An 18,184-nucleotide genomic window follows, 5' to 3' on the forward strand; every position below is an offset into this window, starting at 1 on the left:
GATGCCAAACCCACAGCTGAACCACACGTGGGTGAGAGCCAGCCAATATTAGCATGGCTTTATTAATGTTATTAATAAAATGAAAGATTCAGATGACAAAACATTTTAATTATTTCCCTTCTTCCTCCATTCATCATTCCAGGACTGAAAAATAGGTTTAATATATATTTTTTAAAAGTCTTTTTTGTCTTTTCTAAATGTAACACCTAGATTGTATTTGGAGTGCTTCCATGGGGCTGGTGGGAACTGGGTAAGACCTCTACAGAGTCAGGCATCTGCTGAAATTCTGCATGTTACTGTTTCAGAAATCTTATCCTGCATGGTGGTGAATATTCACAGTGAACTGCAATGTTTGGTGTTCAGGAAACATCCTCTTCTCTTGTATTTTGGATAAATATTTGACTATTTTGTCTACCCTATAAAGCAGCAAAACAAACAGATCTCCCTCTGCAAGGGGATGTTTTGCTGGAGGCAGGAGAAAGAGAAGGGGTAAATCATGCCTGGTACTTTCCAGTGCAATATTCCTCTGTGTTCTCCAAGAGCATTTCGAGGGGCTCACTCAACCCAGGGCCACACGGGATGGGACAGACCCTCGCTGCACGGCCCAGGGTGGTCTCCTGGCCCTGGTCCCAGGGATTGAGGGCAGCTGAGTGAGTGGACCCCCTCGCTCCTGGTGACAAAGGGGTCGAGCAGGCTCGGTCAGATCAGATGCCTTTCCCACAGCTTTCACTTTCCGGGTGGACTCGCCCACGCCGGGGGTGGATAATTGCCGTGGTGTTTCACTCCCCGGGCACTCTCGGGTATCGTCGGGTTTTTGTGTCACTGTTGTTGGGCTGTCATCACAAGTCAGACCTGATGATTCAGGAAGTAACATTTTTGATGTAGTTTTGAAACACGCTTCTGTTAACCAAAGCATCTTTCTGTTGTGGGATTTCTGGAGACAAACGCCTTTGGGGAATTATTTCCGGCTGAAAAAAAACACCTCCCAGCCAGGTCACAAGGAGGAAGAATAAACAGCCCTTCTCCAGTGGCACGATCCACGGGGACTGGTATAAATAGAGGACCAAGGGACAGAGGGATCACAGTTGGATCCTGCAGCGAGCTGAGCACTTGCCCCGGGCTCCGTCGGCTGCACCATGAGCTGTGCTGTCAGGCAGGTCGTCACCACCTGTGCCCAGGGCAGGGGCAGCACGGGCAGCAACGCGGCCGGCACGGGGAGGAGGGTCTCCTCCGCCTCCTCGGGGAGACACGCTGCCTACGACCTGGGTGCTGTGGGGGGCAGCTTTTCCGGCGGCAGTTTGAGCGAGGGATTTCTCGGGAAGCAGCTGAGCGCCGGCAGCGCGGCCGGCGGGAGCTTCGGAGCCACCCAGAGGGCTTGTTCTGCCCTGGGCTTCAGCGGAGGAGGCATCTGCACTCGAGGGGGTGGGGGCTTCCCCAGGGCCGGCGCTGGCTGCGGGGATGGGATCCTGTTCGCCAACAACGAGAAGGCCACGATGCAGAACCTCAACGACCGCCTGGCCTCGTACCTGGACAAGGTGCGGCTCCTGGAGGGGGACAACGCTGACCTGGAGTGCAAGATCAGGGAGTGGTATGCCAAGGTGGGGCCCAGCTGCGAGCCACGGGACTACAGCTGCTACCACAAGGAAATCGAAGACCTTCAGAACCAGGTAAATTCTTGTTCATCAAGAAAGTTTAATATTTTCTTGAGCTTTGCTTCCCCAAGTGCAAAGAGCCCTGTCAGAGGGCAGAGGCAATGGCTCTGGAGGGGCAGGTGCAGTGATGGTTTATATGGAATGATGGTCTGAGGGGGGGGATTCTGCATTTACTGAGAACTGACACTTCAGCACAGCCAGCTCCACCCAACTGGCACAAGGGTTTCCCTGCTGTGATCCCACCTAACTGATCAATAATCCCAGTATATGGAATCACTATAAAATACCCCGGGTAGGTGTTTCCTCCAGGGTCTTCTGGAGCCAGAGGAAGCTGCAAGCCCTAATCCCTTTCCTACATTTGCTTTTCCAGATCCTATGTGCAGCCATGGAGACTAACAAAATCCTTCTGAACATCGATAACAACAGGATGACTGCTGATGACTTCAGAGTGAAGTGAGTACAGACCCGTGCTGGGGAAGGGCAGGTGAGGGGCGGTGACGGGGAAATCCCAACCCTCTGCCTGTCACGCTGCACGGTCAAAAGCAGATTTTTTCCCCCAAACTCAAGTGAAAGGCTTGCCCTGCCCTGCTGCCCTGCTGACCCCCCTTTGCTGCCTGTGGTTTAAGGTATGAGACCGAGTGTGGTCTCCGGCAGAACGTGGACGCCGACATCTGCAACCTGCGGCCCGTCCTGGACCAGCTGGCCAGCTGCAAGACCGACCTGCAGCTGCAGTGCGAGGCTCTCACGGAGGAGATGTGCTGCCTCAAGACCAACCACGAGGAGGTCGGACCACCCCTCACCCAGGGAATACAGAAGAAGGAAAGCTCCCCCCGGGGTTGATATCACTGATATGGTGCTCGTATTCCCTGTAGGAAATGAGCTGTCTGAGGAAACAGGCGACCGGGGATGTGAGCGTGGAGGTCAATGCCTGCCCTGGCCCAGACCTGAGGAAGATCCTGGAGGATCTGCGGTGCCAGTACGAGACGCTGATGGAGCGCAACCGCAAGGAGACGGAGCAGTGGTATGCCTGCAAGGTACCACACCCACCAGAGCTGGGCCCGGCACTGCCCCCTGGGACAGCAAAAGTGAGGGATTAGGTGTCCTAAGACCAGCAGCTGGGTCACAGGAGTGCTCAGATCTAACTGTCCTGCCCGATTTCTGTGCTCTGTCTGTGGCAGAAGGGCCACCACATGGTGTCATAGGGCCACAAGAGAGTAAATGGGGGGGGGTCAGCCTGCTCAGGGCACTGCGGGGTGTGAGATGATGTGGGGACGTGAGGAAAGGGCTGCTCTTTTCTGACCTTGCAGATGGAGGAGGTGAATCTGGAGGTTGTCACAAGCAGCCAGGAGATCGAGTCAAGCAACAAGCAGGTCACTGAGCTGAGGCGGCAGCTGCAGGCCCTGGAAATCAATGTGCAAGCCCAGCTCACCATGGTAGGGGATGCCACACGACTCACACCTGCAGCTCCCGTGACCAGGGTGGTGCCCGCAGCAAACCCAGGTACCTGTGTGCTTGTTCCATTCTCAGAAAGAAAACCTGGAATCCTCTCTGACGGAGACCGAGTGTCGCTACAACAAATACCTGGCTGAGCTGCAGACCCAGATCTCCTGCGTGGAGCAGCGGCTGGCTGAGATCCGAGCAGAAATGGAGTGCCAGAACCAGGAATACAAGACCCTCCTGGACGTCAAGTGCCGCTTGGAGCAGGAGATCCAGACCTACCACTGCCTGCTGGAGGGCGGCCAGCACGACATCATGTACGCAGGCAGAGCCGGGCACCCCAAAATCCCTGTGCTTTGCCTTACAGGGGCATGAACATTCCTGATACCAGTGGTAAAAACAACACTGTGGTGAGGAACCAGTGCTGACCTGTTACCAGACAGGGCCTATTAGCAAACTGTGAGGCACCTGAGGATTTGGCTCTGATAAATGTCCAGGGTGCAATGTCAGAGACCATTCTGGGGCCAGGGAGGGGGGCCAGGAGAGCCCCCAGAGCTGTCCCAGCCCCTGGCACGGTGCAGCAGCTCTTTAAGGGCAGCTTTGCTGGCAGCTGGGCAAGGTCTCTGACAAACACTGTCACATTAACTGAGTTTTATTGGCTTTGCCAGAATGAGGCAGGGTTAGGGACTGGCAGCTAAATTAACTGAAACAATAAATTATCTAAACATTTTCAGCTTCACACAACAATTTTAATTAAAGTTTTGGGAATTTAATTTGTATGCAAAGCAGCTGTCTCTGCCCTGCCTGCCATTGACTGAGGTTTTTAAACAGCCAGGCTGTTAATCCCAGACATGGCTGCACACACACAACACCAGCCTGGGCACCCACCTGATCCATTTGTTTGGAAAAGGAGGCATTGGAATGGTGGAGCCCTGAGAACTCTCCAGTCCTAAATTAGTTACATGACAAATCAGTTTTTGTTCCAAAATGCCAGTTGCAGTGGATGAATTGACACTGTCAGTTTTTGTCTTGGAGCCTGGGGTAATCCTGGGATGGAAAAGCAACAGCAGCCCACAGGCAGGCGGGAGGGAGCGGGAGAACGGTGGCCGATGACCCTCGGGGTTCGGAGGGGAAATGGCAGCACTGACTGAAGAGACAGAGCTACAGCCAGTGCACAGGTCAGGGGAGATCTCCAGGGTGGCAATGCCAAGGGCCTGGGTCTCCAGAGCTGTCTCCTTTCCACAGAGGGCCAGCAGGAAGAGGAGTCGCTGCCACATCAGCTGGGAGGAGCGGGGGGCTGAAAGCTACTCTGTGCCAGCCCTGCCTGCCCTGAGCCCGGCACGGGAGAGGGTCTGCCAGGTGAGGGGTCCTCCAGGAGCTGGGGAGTGGGACCATGAGCTACCCCTTCAGTGCTGGGAACCTGGGGAAGAGGAGGATGAGAGGCCTCCAGGCTTTTCTGGGTGAAGAGGGGTTGGAGGTGGTGTCTTTTCCCTGGAAGGAGGCTGGGTTGGAGCCCGCCAGGCAGGATGGCAGCTGTGGCCGTTGGTGGTGGAGCACTGGGATTAACTGGGCTATGGTGGGAAGCAGTGGTAAGGAATGGTGGGAAGCAGTGGCAAGGGATGCAGCTGTAGGACATTTATACACCTCTGTAGAAATTAGGTTCAACACTGGGGAGTGCCCAGCAGTAAAGGTGTGGTTAAATAAGACTTCCAGCACAACATGGGAATGAGGAACTGGAAGGGGAATCAGTCAGTCACAGCTCTTTGAGAAGGTATAAAATCAAGCAGAGCTGGGGAGAAGAGGTAAGAGGAAGGCCAGTACAAGAGCAAGGGTGTGTAAGAGAAAGGTACATATGCAGAACCCTCTGAAAAAGTGATGCTTCCTGCTCTCCCTCAGGTCACTGCAGACCAGAGAGTCCCTCAGCCCCACTGCACATCCCTGAGGAGCTGTGAAGAACAAGCCATTTGGAAGAACAAGGCAAGAATAACCCGGGTGTTCTCAGCTGTGCTCCAGCAGCAGCCGGAGGGACTCCATGGGAGCCACTGATCCCAGCACTGCCCCTCACTCGGGCTCCCCAGGGCTGTGCTGGTTGTCTGACAGAGACCAAGGCTTGTCTCCAATAAAACTTTGCTCCTACTAACACAGCCTCCAACCTGGGAAATAATTTCTACAAGTAAATTAATATACAAGTATTTAAAAAAAATAGTTATGCAGACACTGATATTCACGGCACAGCTTTGGATGGAATCCACCCTCGCTCTCCATCCACACACCCGTCACTGCAGGGAAAGAGGAAAACAAACTGTGTCCCCATCAGTGCTCCTGCTGAACTCAGAGGCTGAGGAGGGGATGGAGGGTGGAGGAGAGGGACCAGCCCGTTCTGTGGAAAGGGATGTTTGCTACCAGAGGAGGAGGCATTTGCTAAGACATGAGGTAGAAGGTGATGTGGAAAGAAACATGCAGGGAGGCTGGGCAGAGGGCAGGGAGGGACTCTCAGGCTGTCTGACTGTCTTCTACTGAGAGACCTCTGAGAGAAAAAGGAGTCCTCATTAAAGTAGGTGTGTGCTAATATAATAAAATATAATATAATATCACATAATATAATGTAGCACACAACACCTATGACTTATTATGGATGTGCACTAGCAGGATAAAATCAAGAACAACAAGTTTTCCCAAATAATTGAAGCAGGAATTTTGAAAAGCAGGAATTTTGAAAGCCAGGCTCTGCTGGACTGTCCACGCCCTTCTGGTGGAGGCAAACAATTCCCAGAGAAAACACTAAACAAAGAACCTCTAAATGGATTTGTAAAAAAGGCAAACAGGAAGAACCAGCTGGCAACATGTGGGAAGATAAAAGGGTGAGACAAATTAATACGTGGGAGAGAATTTTTTTAAAAGTGAGACACAATAAACAGCCAGGAAAAAAAAAAGCTGCTGGTGTTTTATTACCCCAGTGAAAGGAATGACAAACACATCCAGGAACACGACTGCATTTTGCTGTGTGTGCAAGCCAAGGCTCAGGATGCAGCCTGTCCCTCCTCACTGGCAGTGTCTGAGAGATGGGTCAGTAGGGCTGGGAGTGGTGTCACAGCCCTCACCCCTCATTGTGTGGCTCTGAAAGCCCTTTTCTCTCATGAAATATTGGATGGGGTTTGATGACCAACCTTAGACAGAAGCCTGAAATGGAGGATCCTAACAAGGCGGCTTTGGGGGACACAATGAGTCCAAATTAGTGCCTATTTCTAAAGAGAGAAACAGCTCAGACAATTCTGGAACTGCCTCTCCCTGAGCTCTGTCCAGGACACTCGTTAGCCCTGTGGGGTAATTGCTCTAACGAGCTCCTGGCCAAGCTCTGTGCTACTTTCTCTGCTCGGTTCTGCACCCCCACTCCCGCAGCACTAATTACACGGAGCATTTGGGGGCGATCTAACCCCCCTCGGTGCTGACACAGCACCTCTGAGGTCACCACGCACTGCCCTCCCTGCCCAGGGCTCACAGCCTGGGCAGCCCTGGGAAATGATGGAGGCTGTGGAGGCTGCACAGGAGGAGGCAGAGAAGGGAAGATACATGAAATGCAGAGGGCACAGTGCAAGAGACGACAGGACAAGAGTGACCAGGGACAGGGACTGCAGGCAAACGTCTGCTGTGTCCTCGCACAGCTCTCGGGTCGTGCAGCTCGTGGCAGCTCAGTCTGTCTCTTGTAACGTGCAAATCTTGTAAAGCAAGAACCAACGGATATCTCAGAGACAGAGAGAGACTTGGGCTGAAGGTACAGGACTGGGAGAGGAACCAAGGATAAAGACAGCAAGGGTGGGTGCCCAGGGAGAGGAGGGGGTGGTATCAGTGCTCAGGCTGGTAAGCAGAAGATGAAATGCACTGTGACTGCTGCAGCAGATGTGTCTGTGTGCTACAGAGAGCACGCGGGAATTACACCATCATCAGGAAAAATCCCCGAGGAGTGAACGCACCAGAGGTTTAAGGGATCAGTGAAGAAACAGAAAGAAAACAACTAATTTTGCAAATTGCCAATGCTGGAAATCAGCCACGAGTTCCGGACTGCACAGCACAGCCAATTATCCCTGATTACAGGCACGGTGTGTTTGGAAAGGCAGGCCATGTTCTGCTGTGATGTATAAACTGTAATTTCTCTACAAAAGTGTACTTCATGCAGCAGGCAGACAGGTACAGTCTCACTCACACCCACAGTAACTATCTGTGGGGTTTAGATTTTTGTTTACTGGCTTGTGCAACATTTGTAAAGAACTACAGAGATGAGCAGACTCCTGCTGTAACCCAACAGATTTCTCAGCTCAGTGCACTGAATAACATAATCTAAACTGCCAGTATGAGCCACAAATTTAAAGTGCATTGAAATTAAGAGACTTTAGTACGATATAAAGCTAAAAGAAGACACTGTGGGGAGGCTCTGGCTGCTCTGCCCCTTTGCCTGTCCAGCTCTGTCGCACCCCTGACGGTGTCTGAGCACAGGAAGCACCTGAACACTACAGGTTGTCAGGTTCTGGCCTGATCCTGTGGCTCAGCCCCGGTTTCCCTCCCATCCTGCACCATGCTCAGCTCTCCAAGGGGGACTGGAATTGCTGCAGTTTCATCACCCATCACTATTCCCATCTATCCTAACGAATTCTCCAGGACTCTTCTCTGCTGTGATAACCTCCAGAGGTGCACAGTCCAGAGGCCTGGCTGCACTGTCAGTGTCTGGCAGGTGCTGGAAGGAACCAACAGCCCTCACAAAGCGAATCAGGGGGGACTGTGAGCTTCAGTAGGAAGAAACTCAGCTGTGTCCATGTCCTGCTGAGCTCCTACTTCACACTGCAGATGCTCAGAGCCTGCAAATGTGAACAGTCAGCAAGAAACCGAAGCAGAGTCACCCCCTCGGTTTCGGAGGTGTATTTTAGCCCGGGCTGTTACCAAACCCACTGTGGTAATTATTTCACTTGCCTTACAGGATTTGGCTAAACATGGTGGTACAAACCAGTGAGTCACTAGCCAGGAAAAAGTCGTGGTCTGCGTTTGAAAGATGAGAGCATGAGGCCTGGAGCTGGCTCAGTATCACATCAAAGAAGTGTTTAATAAGTGATGCCTAATGGCCATTATGCAAATGATTAATGGTAATTACAAGTGACAAGATAAAATCATATTCCAGTGTGGTTGCACAAACATCACTGAGGCAATGCTTATGAAAGCAAAGTTCTGTAGAACCAGACACACCTTTCTTGTAGTTGACACAGGAGAGCATTATCAGCTTTGATAAGCAAAGCCAGGAGAGCGTGTGGAGCCAGGCTGGGCACAGGGACCAGCATCCCGTGGGAATGTGACATCCTGCTGCCTCCCCCATCCCTGTGCACCAGTAATGACCCTTATCACCTCTTCCTCCACTTTCACTCTCTCACCCATCAGGCCCAGAGAACTCAGCTTGTTGGCACTGACACTGTGTGTGACCACTGCTCATTGTCCTGGCCCATGGCCTGTCGTGGATTCCTGAACTTCCAGCTGCATGAAGCCATTTGTTTCCTCCTGCCTTACACTGAGGTTGTAAATCCTTTTTGGACACGTTCGTGTCTTAGAATTGCACAGTCCTTTCCCAGCATTCTGCCCCAAGGCTGTGTCCCAAGGCTACAGGATTACAAATAAAAACAAAAGCGGAGGTAAAGAAATCAGTGTAATGGGGGAAGAAGCCGGTACTGAGGGATGTTTTGGAATGATGCAGTGGCTCCCAGCTAGAGAAAGCAGAACCACACAGCCAGTGAGCCCCACACAGCCTCTGTCTGGCCTCAGTGCTGAGCCTCGAGCCCCAACACAGTCACAAGGAGTGGGACAACTCCACAGTGTGTTTTTAAGATACAGCCAGGTTAGTCAGGGACTGGCTTCTGGGTGCACCGGCTGTACCAGACACATGTCCCATATCCCAGTGAAACCAGCAGGAGCCCAGAGAAGCTCCAAAGAATGCAACTGCATCCCAAATATGAGTACTTTGGCAGAACTGTATGGTCGTGTCTAACCTTCCCTGGTGAAATGGGATTTGGGAGCCTGTGGACCTTTTCACCAGGACATGAGTGAAAGGTTGTACAATGGTGCAAACTAATTTGTTTTGTGGAGCAAGACCTGTTCCTTCTTCCTGTCAGGGAGCTGCTGAAGGAGAGGGGGGGAGGTGCTCCATGTCCACCTGTAGAGAAATGTCCACCATCCTCCTAAAGCCAAGAGTCTGCAAGGGAGAGAAAGGCACCCCCAGCCCCGTGTCTGCTCTTGGGTAACTCCTGAAAACCTCCCCGGCAGAAGCGAAGCTCCAAGCAAGCATTACATTAATTTCTGTTGGCTCCAACAGCCACACCCTGTCTTCAATTATATTCCTCAAAACGACAGATGAAAGCCAGATTTGCTCCCTCTCCTCCTTTTCACTCATGATTTTCCCGACTGTGAGTCTGGGCTCTGTGGGGAGCACGGGGGCTGTGTCTAGGGGGAGGATGGACTCGTATTTCAGGCACTGCAGTCTCAGTGAGGAATCTGAGCTCTGACAGACCCGGCTCAGTCCTCGAGCAAGTTATTTCCCTGCACCATATGAATAATGAATATTCCTGGATGCTGCCAGCCTTGGTAGGCGGCTTTTTATCATTTCGGATCTAAGTAAAGAAATAAATTACTCCACCGGAGAGTGGAGAGCCTTAACTCATGCTGGTATGAAGACAATCACAGCTAAACATGCTTGGGGTCACTCTCATACCGTGGTGGCAGAAGCCACCAACTTCCCACCAGCCCATGAGGTGTCTGAGGGTACCAGCGTGGGTTTTCTCTGCCCTTCCTCCCGGAGATGACGCTGCTCTTGGGGCTCCCTGAGTGTCACCTCACTGCCAACGAGGATCTATCACAACTGCTCCTGTAAATACCCAAACATCCTTGAGTCAAAGGTGGCTTGTGAGTAAGAGTCGCGTGGAAATTCCACCCTGTAGGGGACAGAAGCCGTCGTCCCCCGGAGAGCAGAATATCCTCTCATTACAGAGTCTGCTGGAGAAGGACACTGGCACTGGTGGAGCCAGTTCTCTGAAGGCTCCCCTGGCTGCCCCTGCCTGGTTGGGCTGTGCTCACTCCTGCTACTGCTCCAACAAACTCAGTAAGAAATGCAGGACACTTTTGTCCTCTTTGTCCTGTGCTCAGCATAATCTTAGTAACAGCCAAGACCCGCAGGGTCCCATCTGAGTCCACCCAGGGAACTGGATACATCGCCCATGGATACTCCCTTTTCTATCCTCTGTCTTTATCTACGATCACCACAAATTGGTGCAGCAAGGACAGCAATTACAGTAATTGAAAAATAACTTCAGCGAGGTCCTTCGTACACTGCAGGTGACATCAGCCCTGTGTCACCCACACACAGGGGACACTGAGCCGGCCTGAGCTGCGCAGTGTGGGCAGCTTCACTTCTTGTGTTTCCATGACCAGGGGAGTTTAAGCCATAAACAGGGAACTAAACCCATGGGGAACTGCCTCACTGATCTAGGAAATCTCACTGTAAAGCAGGTATTAGAGCTGTGCCAGGTGACCGACATCCACACCACAGTGTCCCTGATCTGTTCACTACTATGGTTCACTCTTTTCAGAAACGAGAAATTCTATTAGTCTCCCATTTCTGTTTCACGAACATGTGATATAAAAATGGTTATTGGACTAAGAATGAAATAAATACAAATTAATAAAAGATAAAAGACACTTTGATGTTATAAATACCAATGTTTCTTCTTTGTACATAATCTAGGGCAACTTTTTTCTCGACTTGTTGCAAAGTTTGCATCATACAAAAAGCTGATGACTCACAAAACACTATTTTACTTTTTGGAATAAGCTGCTGACATGTAAAGTATCTTCCTTGTGAACTGGGATTTCTAGAGGGAAACTGCCTATGGGCTATTTATTCTTGGCATAAACAGCCAGACTAGCCAGCCCCGTGGGAAGAAGAAACACCCCACAGGTGACACCCCCTTTGGAAGGTATAAATGCAGACCTGCGGCAGCGCCAGCCTGCAGTCGGACTCAGTATCACGCTCTGCATCTCGCTTTGGGCTGTGGGTTGGCGCTGCAGCTGGGCCTCGCCATGAGCTGTAGTATTAAGCAGACAACTGGCTCTCTCGGGGGCAGGACCAGCGGGGGCAGCTGCGTGGTTGGTGGCGGTGGTGGTGGTGGCGGAGCGCGGATCTCCTCGGTCTCCTCCGGAAGATACACGACCTGTGGGATAGGCGGGAGCCGAGGGTTCTCCGGGAGAAGCTACTGCGGTGGCGTGAACTACGGAGGGGGCCTGAGCACCGGCAGCTTGGTCGGTGGGAACTACGGAGGCGGCTTAGGAGCCGCTGTCCTCGGAGGATGCCCGGGCATGGGATTCAGCGGTGGCAGCGCTCGCTTCGGCGGTGGCATGGCAGGGGGCATGGGAATGGGGCTCGGTGGAGGTGGTTTTGCTGGTGATGGCATTCTTCTTTCCGGTGACGAAAAGGTCACCATGCAGAACCTAAACGACCGCCTGGCTTCTTACCTGGACAAGGTGAGGTGCCTGGAACAGGAGAATGCTGACCTGGAGTGCAGGATCAGGGAGTGGTATGCCAAGCAGGGCCCTTTTTGTGAGCCACGGGACTACAGCTGCTACTACAAAGAAATCGAAGATCTTCAGAACCAGGTAACATCCCTTCTCAGCTGCTTTCTCCCTTGAAAAGCCTCTCCCCCGGTGCTGCCCACGTTATCAGGAGTAACAAATCAATGTTGTAAAATGCTCTTTGCAAACATCCATTATAACATCTGCCTGTGGAAAGCCCCAGAGCTCAGAGGTGAAATCTGGAGGGTTTCTGTTGCTTTTATTCATCAGATATATTGAAGGGGGAAATGTTACTTCATGGAATGCATCTGGATGGGCTCAGTGATCCTTCTGAATTCTGTTAGTGCCAAGGTGTTTAAACAGACACGTGGCAAGAAAAGAACTAAAATATAAATAAATAATGGATTGCAATAATTTGCCTGAATTATATTATTGCCAGAATTTATATTATTGCAGAATTCCAGTTAAGCTTCATTTCCTCTATTAGTTTACTCTCTCATAAGCAATTGGGGAATACAGGATGTCTAATTAAAGGTAAGAACAAAGACAGCATTGCCATAACACATTTGAAATGAGCAATTTGAAATTCAAAATGTTTACAAAGTGTGTTTGGCAAAAATTTAGGATGTCAATGCATAAAGAAGAATAAAGCGAAAAGAATCTGGGAAAGGGACAAAATGAGACCAGCTTGTCATTAAGTCTTCAAACAAAATCTTTAAATCTCTTATCTGTGAAAATAAGATTTAGATTTAAAAGGTTGAGGTGGAATGTGGCAGGTGCTGGACACTAATTACACCTCCCAGACTGCCTGTACCTGAACCATGAATTTTATCATTTAATGCCTTCACTGCACTTCACTGAACACCCCTGTGAGTGCTGCACCCCTCAGCTCCCCATCCCTGCTACCCAGGACGTCAAAAAAGGAAAGGGAGAACAGGCTCTGGTCTGGTGGCACTGAGCAATGGGAGCAGAGGTTTCAGGAGTGAATGTTCTTTTTCCAGATTGTCTGTGCAACCATAGACAACAACAAGATCATTCTGAACATCGATAACAGCAGGATGACAGCTGACGACTTCCGAGTGAAGTGAGTACCGCGGGCTGCCCCCTCCTCTGTCCCCGCCCCCGGAGCTCTGGGCAGCTCTGCTGTGACCCACGACGGGCCTGGAGGCTACACAGAGAAGCCTCTAGAGCTGCCCTAATAAGGGCAGTTCCAGGAGGGAAAGTCTGGGATGCCAAGCTGAGTTTGAGTGGAGATTAGAGCTCTCCAGGAAGCAGAGGGATCTGCAGCAAGGGTTCAGCTGAGCTGCTGTTCCAGCACGTGGTGTCTTTAAAGGGGAAGGTTTTGTTTTTCCTGTCGGAGCTCAGAAACGCTCGTGGTGGTGTCAGACACCGACTGCTCTTTGTTTCTTGGCAGGTACGAGACGGAGCTGGCCCTGCGCCAGAGCGTGGAGGCCGATATCAACGGGCTGCGCCAGGTCCTGGACCAGCTGACGCTCTGCAGGTCCGACCTGGAGGCACAGCTGGAGTCGCTGCGGGAGGAGCTCTGCTGCCTGAAGAAGAACCACGAGGAGGTAGGTCCTGCCCCTCTCCTCTGAAGACCTTTCACTCCTGCGGGATCCATCCTCCCTCGCCCCAGGGGGCTGCTCTGGGGGGCAAGTGGTTGATGGAGACCATGGTGTGACCCCGGAGCTGTGAGGGTCCAGCAGAGAGGGGCTTTGCCAGGCTCTGCTCCTCCCTGCAGGGCAACTTGGCTGCCTCAGTTCTTTCCTCCTTTTTAAAAACTGACCTGATCTGGATGGTGTTTCCAGGAAATGTGCTGTCTGAGGAAGCAATCGACTGGAGATGTGAGCGTGGAGGTCAATGCCTGCCCCGGCCCAGACCTCAGGAAGATCCTGGAGGAGATGAGGTGCCAGTATGAGACACTGATTGAACGCAACCGCAAAGAAGTTGAGGATTGGTATGAGTGCAAGGTGAGTAAATTCCCACAGCTCTGACCTTCCCCAGCTAACACCCAGGCAAGGGTCCCCCAGGGACTTAAACCTTTAAACCATTAAAGCCACACAACAGACTGTAGTAGCACTTAGAATTGGTTCAAAGTGACCAAGTGACACAGAGGAGGGATGCTGCTGCCCTGTGTCCTTGTCATGGGGTGAGGGAAGCACTCCATGCTGGTGAGACTTGAGGCAGGAATTCTCTACAAGGCCGTAAGTGGTGAGAAGAACTGGAAGCAGCACTGTTAGAAGAGCAAGAGGAATGACCAGCAGGGTTTACACTCCATTAGGATGAGAGTTTTCACCCAAACCTTTCTCATTTCAAGTTTTTGCCAACTTCTCTGCTCTTTCCTTAATACTTAATCTGACTTAAAATGCACCTTCCCTGAATCCCCTCTTTACCCTGGATTGGTGATTTCAGATTGAGGAGGTGAATCGGGAGGTTATTACAAGCGGTCAGGAGGTGGAGACGTGCAACAACCAGGTGACCGAACTGAGACGCCAATTGCAAGCCCTGGAAATCGATCTCCAAGCTCAGCTCAGCCAGGTGAGTGAGGAGCTGGTGCAAACCTCAGCCACCTCACAGAATTGGTAGCTAAACACAGCATTTCTCCTGCCTGTATTTGTATTGTGCCCCTTGTCACTCCTCAGAGGGACAACCTGGAGTCCTCGCTGGCGGAGACAGAGTGTCGCTACAACAACCACCTCGCTGAGCTGCAGAGCCAGATCACCTGCGTGGAGCAGCAGCTGGCTGACCTGCGGGCAGAGATGGAGTGCCAGAACCAGGAGTACAAGATCCTGCTGGACGTCAAGTGCCGTCTGGAGCAGGAGATCCACACGTACCGCTGCCTGCTGGAGGGCGGCCAGCAGGACCTTATGTGAGTGGGCTTGAGACTCACCAAAAAGTAGAGTGGAACACCTGTGTCCTGGTTATTTCGGTGTAAGAGCAAAGGGAAAGTCCTTCTCCCTTACTGACCTGCTCGGGCTGCCTGGTGCCAATGGTGGGGACCTGCTGCCCTGCCCTGTGCCAGCTGCTGCCACAAGGAGAGTGGTCATTGCAACCTTCTGCCGATTTTCTGCCAAAAAGAGAACCCGACTGAGAGCAGCCGGGACACTGAAAATCTGTAGCTCTAGTTTGTCTGTCCTTTCCCTCACTAAAATGTTATTTTCTGTCCCCTCAGTCAACAAGGAGGAATTGGTCAGTCTTCGGGTCTAGGAGGAGGAGTTGCAAGAAGCAGTGGGATAGGAGGAGGAGGCATCATTAGGACAAGCCACACTTACACTTCGTCTGCCCAGATCCCATCCTGTGCAGCTGCGGAGATCCAAGGTAAGAACTGCCCCACTCTGAGGATTTCCACAGTTTCCTCTGCTCTAATGCAACACGGATGGGCAGGAAGAAAGATCTTTCCCAGGCAGCTTAAACAGATGTACTTAAAAGTTTTATTGTGGGGCCCCTGGGAAATACAGGATGGGAGCCACAGAGGAGTGGCTGAGAGGAGAGCTTTTGGGAGCTGGGACTCTGCTGAGACACAGGAGAACTGCCAAAGGGAGGAGGGGAAGAGGGATAGAAGGGAGAGGGACAGAGTCAGCAGGAAGGCAAACGATGGATAACATGGAGAAAAGACTGACATGAGATGGGGGACAGAGGAAAGAGCAGGAGAAAGCAGAGTGCTCAGAGACAAAGGTGGAGATAGAAAAAGCAGGAATCATGGGAATACTGGCAGATAATTGCTAGTCCTAGTTCAAGAGGAAGCTTCCAGCCAAACTGAAAAGGAAAGAATGAAATATGGTGAGAGTTGGCCCAGGAAATGAGAGTGAGCAGGGGCATTGCTCCGGCATGGACCCCAATGCCATTCCCTCATCCACATCTCCAGCTTCCACTGCCTGGCATTTTTATGGAGAAGGGCAGCCTGTGCTACAGCACAAACAGATCCACCTGCCTGGCTCGAAGGAGCCATCAGACCTTCCCAAGAAGGGGCAGTATTTATCTGAAGTTCTAATTGAATTGGCTTGTGAAACGATCACGTGTGGGGAATGACTGTGGGAAAGAATCCATTTTTGCCATAAACACAGTAATGTTTCCTTTGATCTCTCCAGTGCCTTGCCGAAGGATTTGTGATTAAGCAGAGAAACAAGAATACCCAAGAGAAGCCTGAAGCAGAGCTATGGGTGAAGAGAGAATATTTAGTGCATGTGTCTGCAGAGAGCACGGGGCGTGCTCGTCTGCGCCGCTCAGCCGTGCTAAGCAATGTGCCAGAGGGATGAGCAGAGCGTTGGGCCACATTCTGCTTTGGTTTGCTATTTGCTTTTCCAGTCTGTGTTGCTGTGTGTGGCCCAGCACCACGACTATCGCTGGAGTCAGCCAGTGATCAGCCATCACTAATGTACCTGCTGCTGAAAAATGTCTCTAATAAAACTTTGCTTGTGCCTGATGCAATCAAGAACGTGCGTCTGGGGCTGAGTTTCTTTAGAGCACCAGGTGCTGAGCCATGGGCACACGGGGCACCTAAACTGGTCAGGGTCATCCTGCACTGGGAACAAAGCTGCTTTGCCAGCGGGAGCCAGAGAGCGGCCTCGCTGACCTGGCAGGTCTTGTCCCACTCCTCCCTGTCACAGCCTGAGGCAGAATGTTGCCTGTTCCTGCATGACCCACATGGACAGACAGGTCAGGAGACACTTGTGTCCTTCCCACACAGCACTGGGCTAAACCACAGCTCTAGAAAAGTTCTGAGCGTCACTGGTGGAACATCTGGAGACAGTTTGCCTCAGTCCCAGCCTAGTGCTGACACATCTGGGCTGGGGCCTCTCATACTCCATCACCCAGCCTGTGATTAGGGTGAAGAGGAAATCTTGGTCTCCACAACTGATTCAATTTCTCCTGACATGGCTTATATTTGGACCTATTCCTTTAATTCTATAGAAATCTTCCCACTGGGAAAAGGACTGGAGGCAAAAGGTTTATCTCCTCTATTTTCCCACAGTGACTGAGTCATTTACTGGTCATCCTTCTATTGCAAAGAGTTTCAACCTGAACATCAGGAATGGTTGGAAGATTATCTTTAGATGAAACACACCTTGTCTGGGGAGCTGGGGAAGGCAGGGTGGGAGCTGAAAATGAGCAGCTCAACCGAGAACAGAATGGATAAAAAAGCCACAGAGGCACTCAAACCTCACAGGTAAGACAAGGATCACTCCCTCCTTGGGCCTCGACCAGCAGCTGGTGCTGAGCCAGTGTGTCCTGGCACTGACCTGCCCTGAGGCACTCTGGGTTTGCAGAACTTGCAGTTAAAAGCATTATAAGGGTGTTTGGAGGATTAAAGTGTTGGTCCAGAAAGCCAAGCAATGACGGGTGACTGTGATGTGGCTGCTACAGAGTCAGATTCACCTGTGACATGACCTGGTAAAGCAAAACTCCTGGTCACTCCTTTTCTGTCAAGGGCTGGAGGTTATGGGCCAGCAGGCTCAGGGCAGGAGGAGGACAGGTACAAAGAGAAAACCACTTCAGGACTGTACATACAGCACACGGCTCTGCTGCCAGTGCTTCCGTACTCTCCTGACACTGAAACAGGCTTTACATGGCATCGAGTCCCTGAAGAAGTTTAACCACTAAAGTCTCAGGGAGCAGGTGAAAGGTGCCCTTGGAGAGAAGATATCTCAGTAGTATTTCTTTTATTTCATCTACCAGACACTAAGCTCAATAGTATCCATGGGCAAGATGAGAAAATGCAGCACTGGAATATCTGCAGTGACCAAAGTGGCCAAAGGTAGAAGCTTTTAAACCAAGATTCTAAATCAAGTCATCTTCAAATATAATACATATTGTGCCTATAATGGCAAATTTCTGTTGGACTCCTCTGGAGCTCAGCTGTTCTGAGCTCTGACTTAGAAGTCAAAAAAAGCAAATCTTTCCCTTTTCCATTCCCATTGTCTCCTCCTGCCTCGTTCAGTGCAAAGCCAGACAGTGAGATAACCCACTGCTGCCCTTTCCAGCCTCAATCCTTCCCAACCTACGAGTCCTCACACTCTCGTTTCTAAAAATATAAAGGCACTGCACTGAGGCCCTTTCCAGTTTCCATTCTTCTGGAAACTCTCGGCCATGTAAGATATATAAAAACTTGCCACTCTCTCCTGGCAGCCCCATCTGATTCCCACCAGCTCTGGGTTGTTCCTCCTCTTATGAACTGCTGCTGACATCCAGCTGCTCCTCTGGATTCCCTGGGCTCCTACACAGACCTCTCTCTCACCCTTCCCACCGCGGCCGGCGGGTCCGAAGCGTGCACTTTCACAAAGGAGCTGCCTTAAATTCCTGAGAGGTGAAAGAGACCTAATGACATGGTCAGAAGGACTCTAATGATCCAGACATGATGAATATGCCTCTGGAAAGCCCCCTAGGGGGGGAGTACAGCCTCAGCTCCTGGGATGCTGTGATGTTGTTTGTGGACCTATGAGCTGGGATGCACCTGGAAGGCAGCTCAGGAGAGGCAGCTTATGATTAACAGTCCCCCAGCA

General features: G+C 51.3%; 2 protein-coding genes across 2 annotated transcripts; both read left to right on the top strand.

The window, feature by feature from the left end:
* Window positions 1-1,136: 1,136 nt before the first annotated feature.
* On the top strand, window positions 1,137-5,169 carry LOC116798501 (keratin, type I cytoskeletal 19-like). The gene is made up of 8 exons (XM_032710991.1): window positions 1,137-1,667; window positions 2,023-2,105; window positions 2,279-2,435; window positions 2,525-2,686; window positions 2,960-3,085; window positions 3,180-3,406; window positions 4,335-4,448; window positions 4,986-5,169. Exons 1-7 carry the CDS (start codon window positions 1,137-1,139, stop codon window positions 4,420-4,422), a joined length of 1,374 nt encoding a protein of 457 aa, XP_032566882.1. The 3' UTR covers window positions 4,423-4,448; window positions 4,986-5,169.
* Window positions 5,170-10,975: 5,806 nt separating this feature from the next.
* On the top strand, window positions 10,976-16,119 carry LOC116798495 (keratin, type I cytoskeletal 19-like). Its single transcript, XM_032710986.1, has 8 exons — window positions 10,976-11,768; window positions 12,686-12,768; window positions 13,099-13,255; window positions 13,493-13,654; window positions 14,097-14,222; window positions 14,327-14,553; window positions 14,857-15,002; window positions 15,773-16,119. Exons 1-8 carry the CDS (start codon window positions 11,196-11,198, stop codon window positions 15,796-15,798), a joined length of 1,500 nt encoding a protein of 499 aa, XP_032566877.1. The 5' UTR covers window positions 10,976-11,195; the 3' UTR covers window positions 15,799-16,119.
* Window positions 16,120-18,184: the final 2,065 nt, after the last annotated feature.

The sequence above is a fragment of the Chiroxiphia lanceolata genome, chromosome 26 (genome assembly GCF_009829145.1).
Source record: "Chiroxiphia lanceolata isolate bChiLan1 chromosome 26, bChiLan1.pri, whole genome shotgun sequence".
NCBI lineage: Eukaryota > Metazoa > Chordata > Aves > Passeriformes > Pipridae > Chiroxiphia > Chiroxiphia lanceolata.

Bases quoted from the DNA above. Each gene is read 5' to 3' on its own strand.
- LOC116798501 (XM_032710991.1), top strand. From the start codon at position 1,137: ATGAGCTGTGCTGTCAGGCAGGTCGTCACCACCTGTGCCCAGGGCAGG. The intron at 2,106-2,278 runs GTGAGTACAGAC...CTGTGGTTTAAG, and splicing joins GCTGATGACTTCAGAGTGAA to GTATGAGACCGAGTGTGGTC. The intron at 2,687-2,959 runs GTACCACACCCA...CTGACCTTGCAG, and splicing joins AGCAGTGGTATGCCTGCAAG to ATGGAGGAGGTGAATCTGGA.
- LOC116798495 (XM_032710986.1), top strand. From the start codon at position 11,196: ATGAGCTGTAGTATTAAGCAGACAACTGGCTCTCTCGGGGGCAGGACC. The intron at 12,769-13,098 runs GTGAGTACCGCG...GTTTCTTGGCAG, and splicing joins GCTGACGACTTCCGAGTGAA to GTACGAGACGGAGCTGGCCC. The intron at 13,256-13,492 runs GTAGGTCCTGCC...TGGTGTTTCCAG, and splicing joins TGAAGAAGAACCACGAGGAG to GAAATGTGCTGTCTGAGGAA.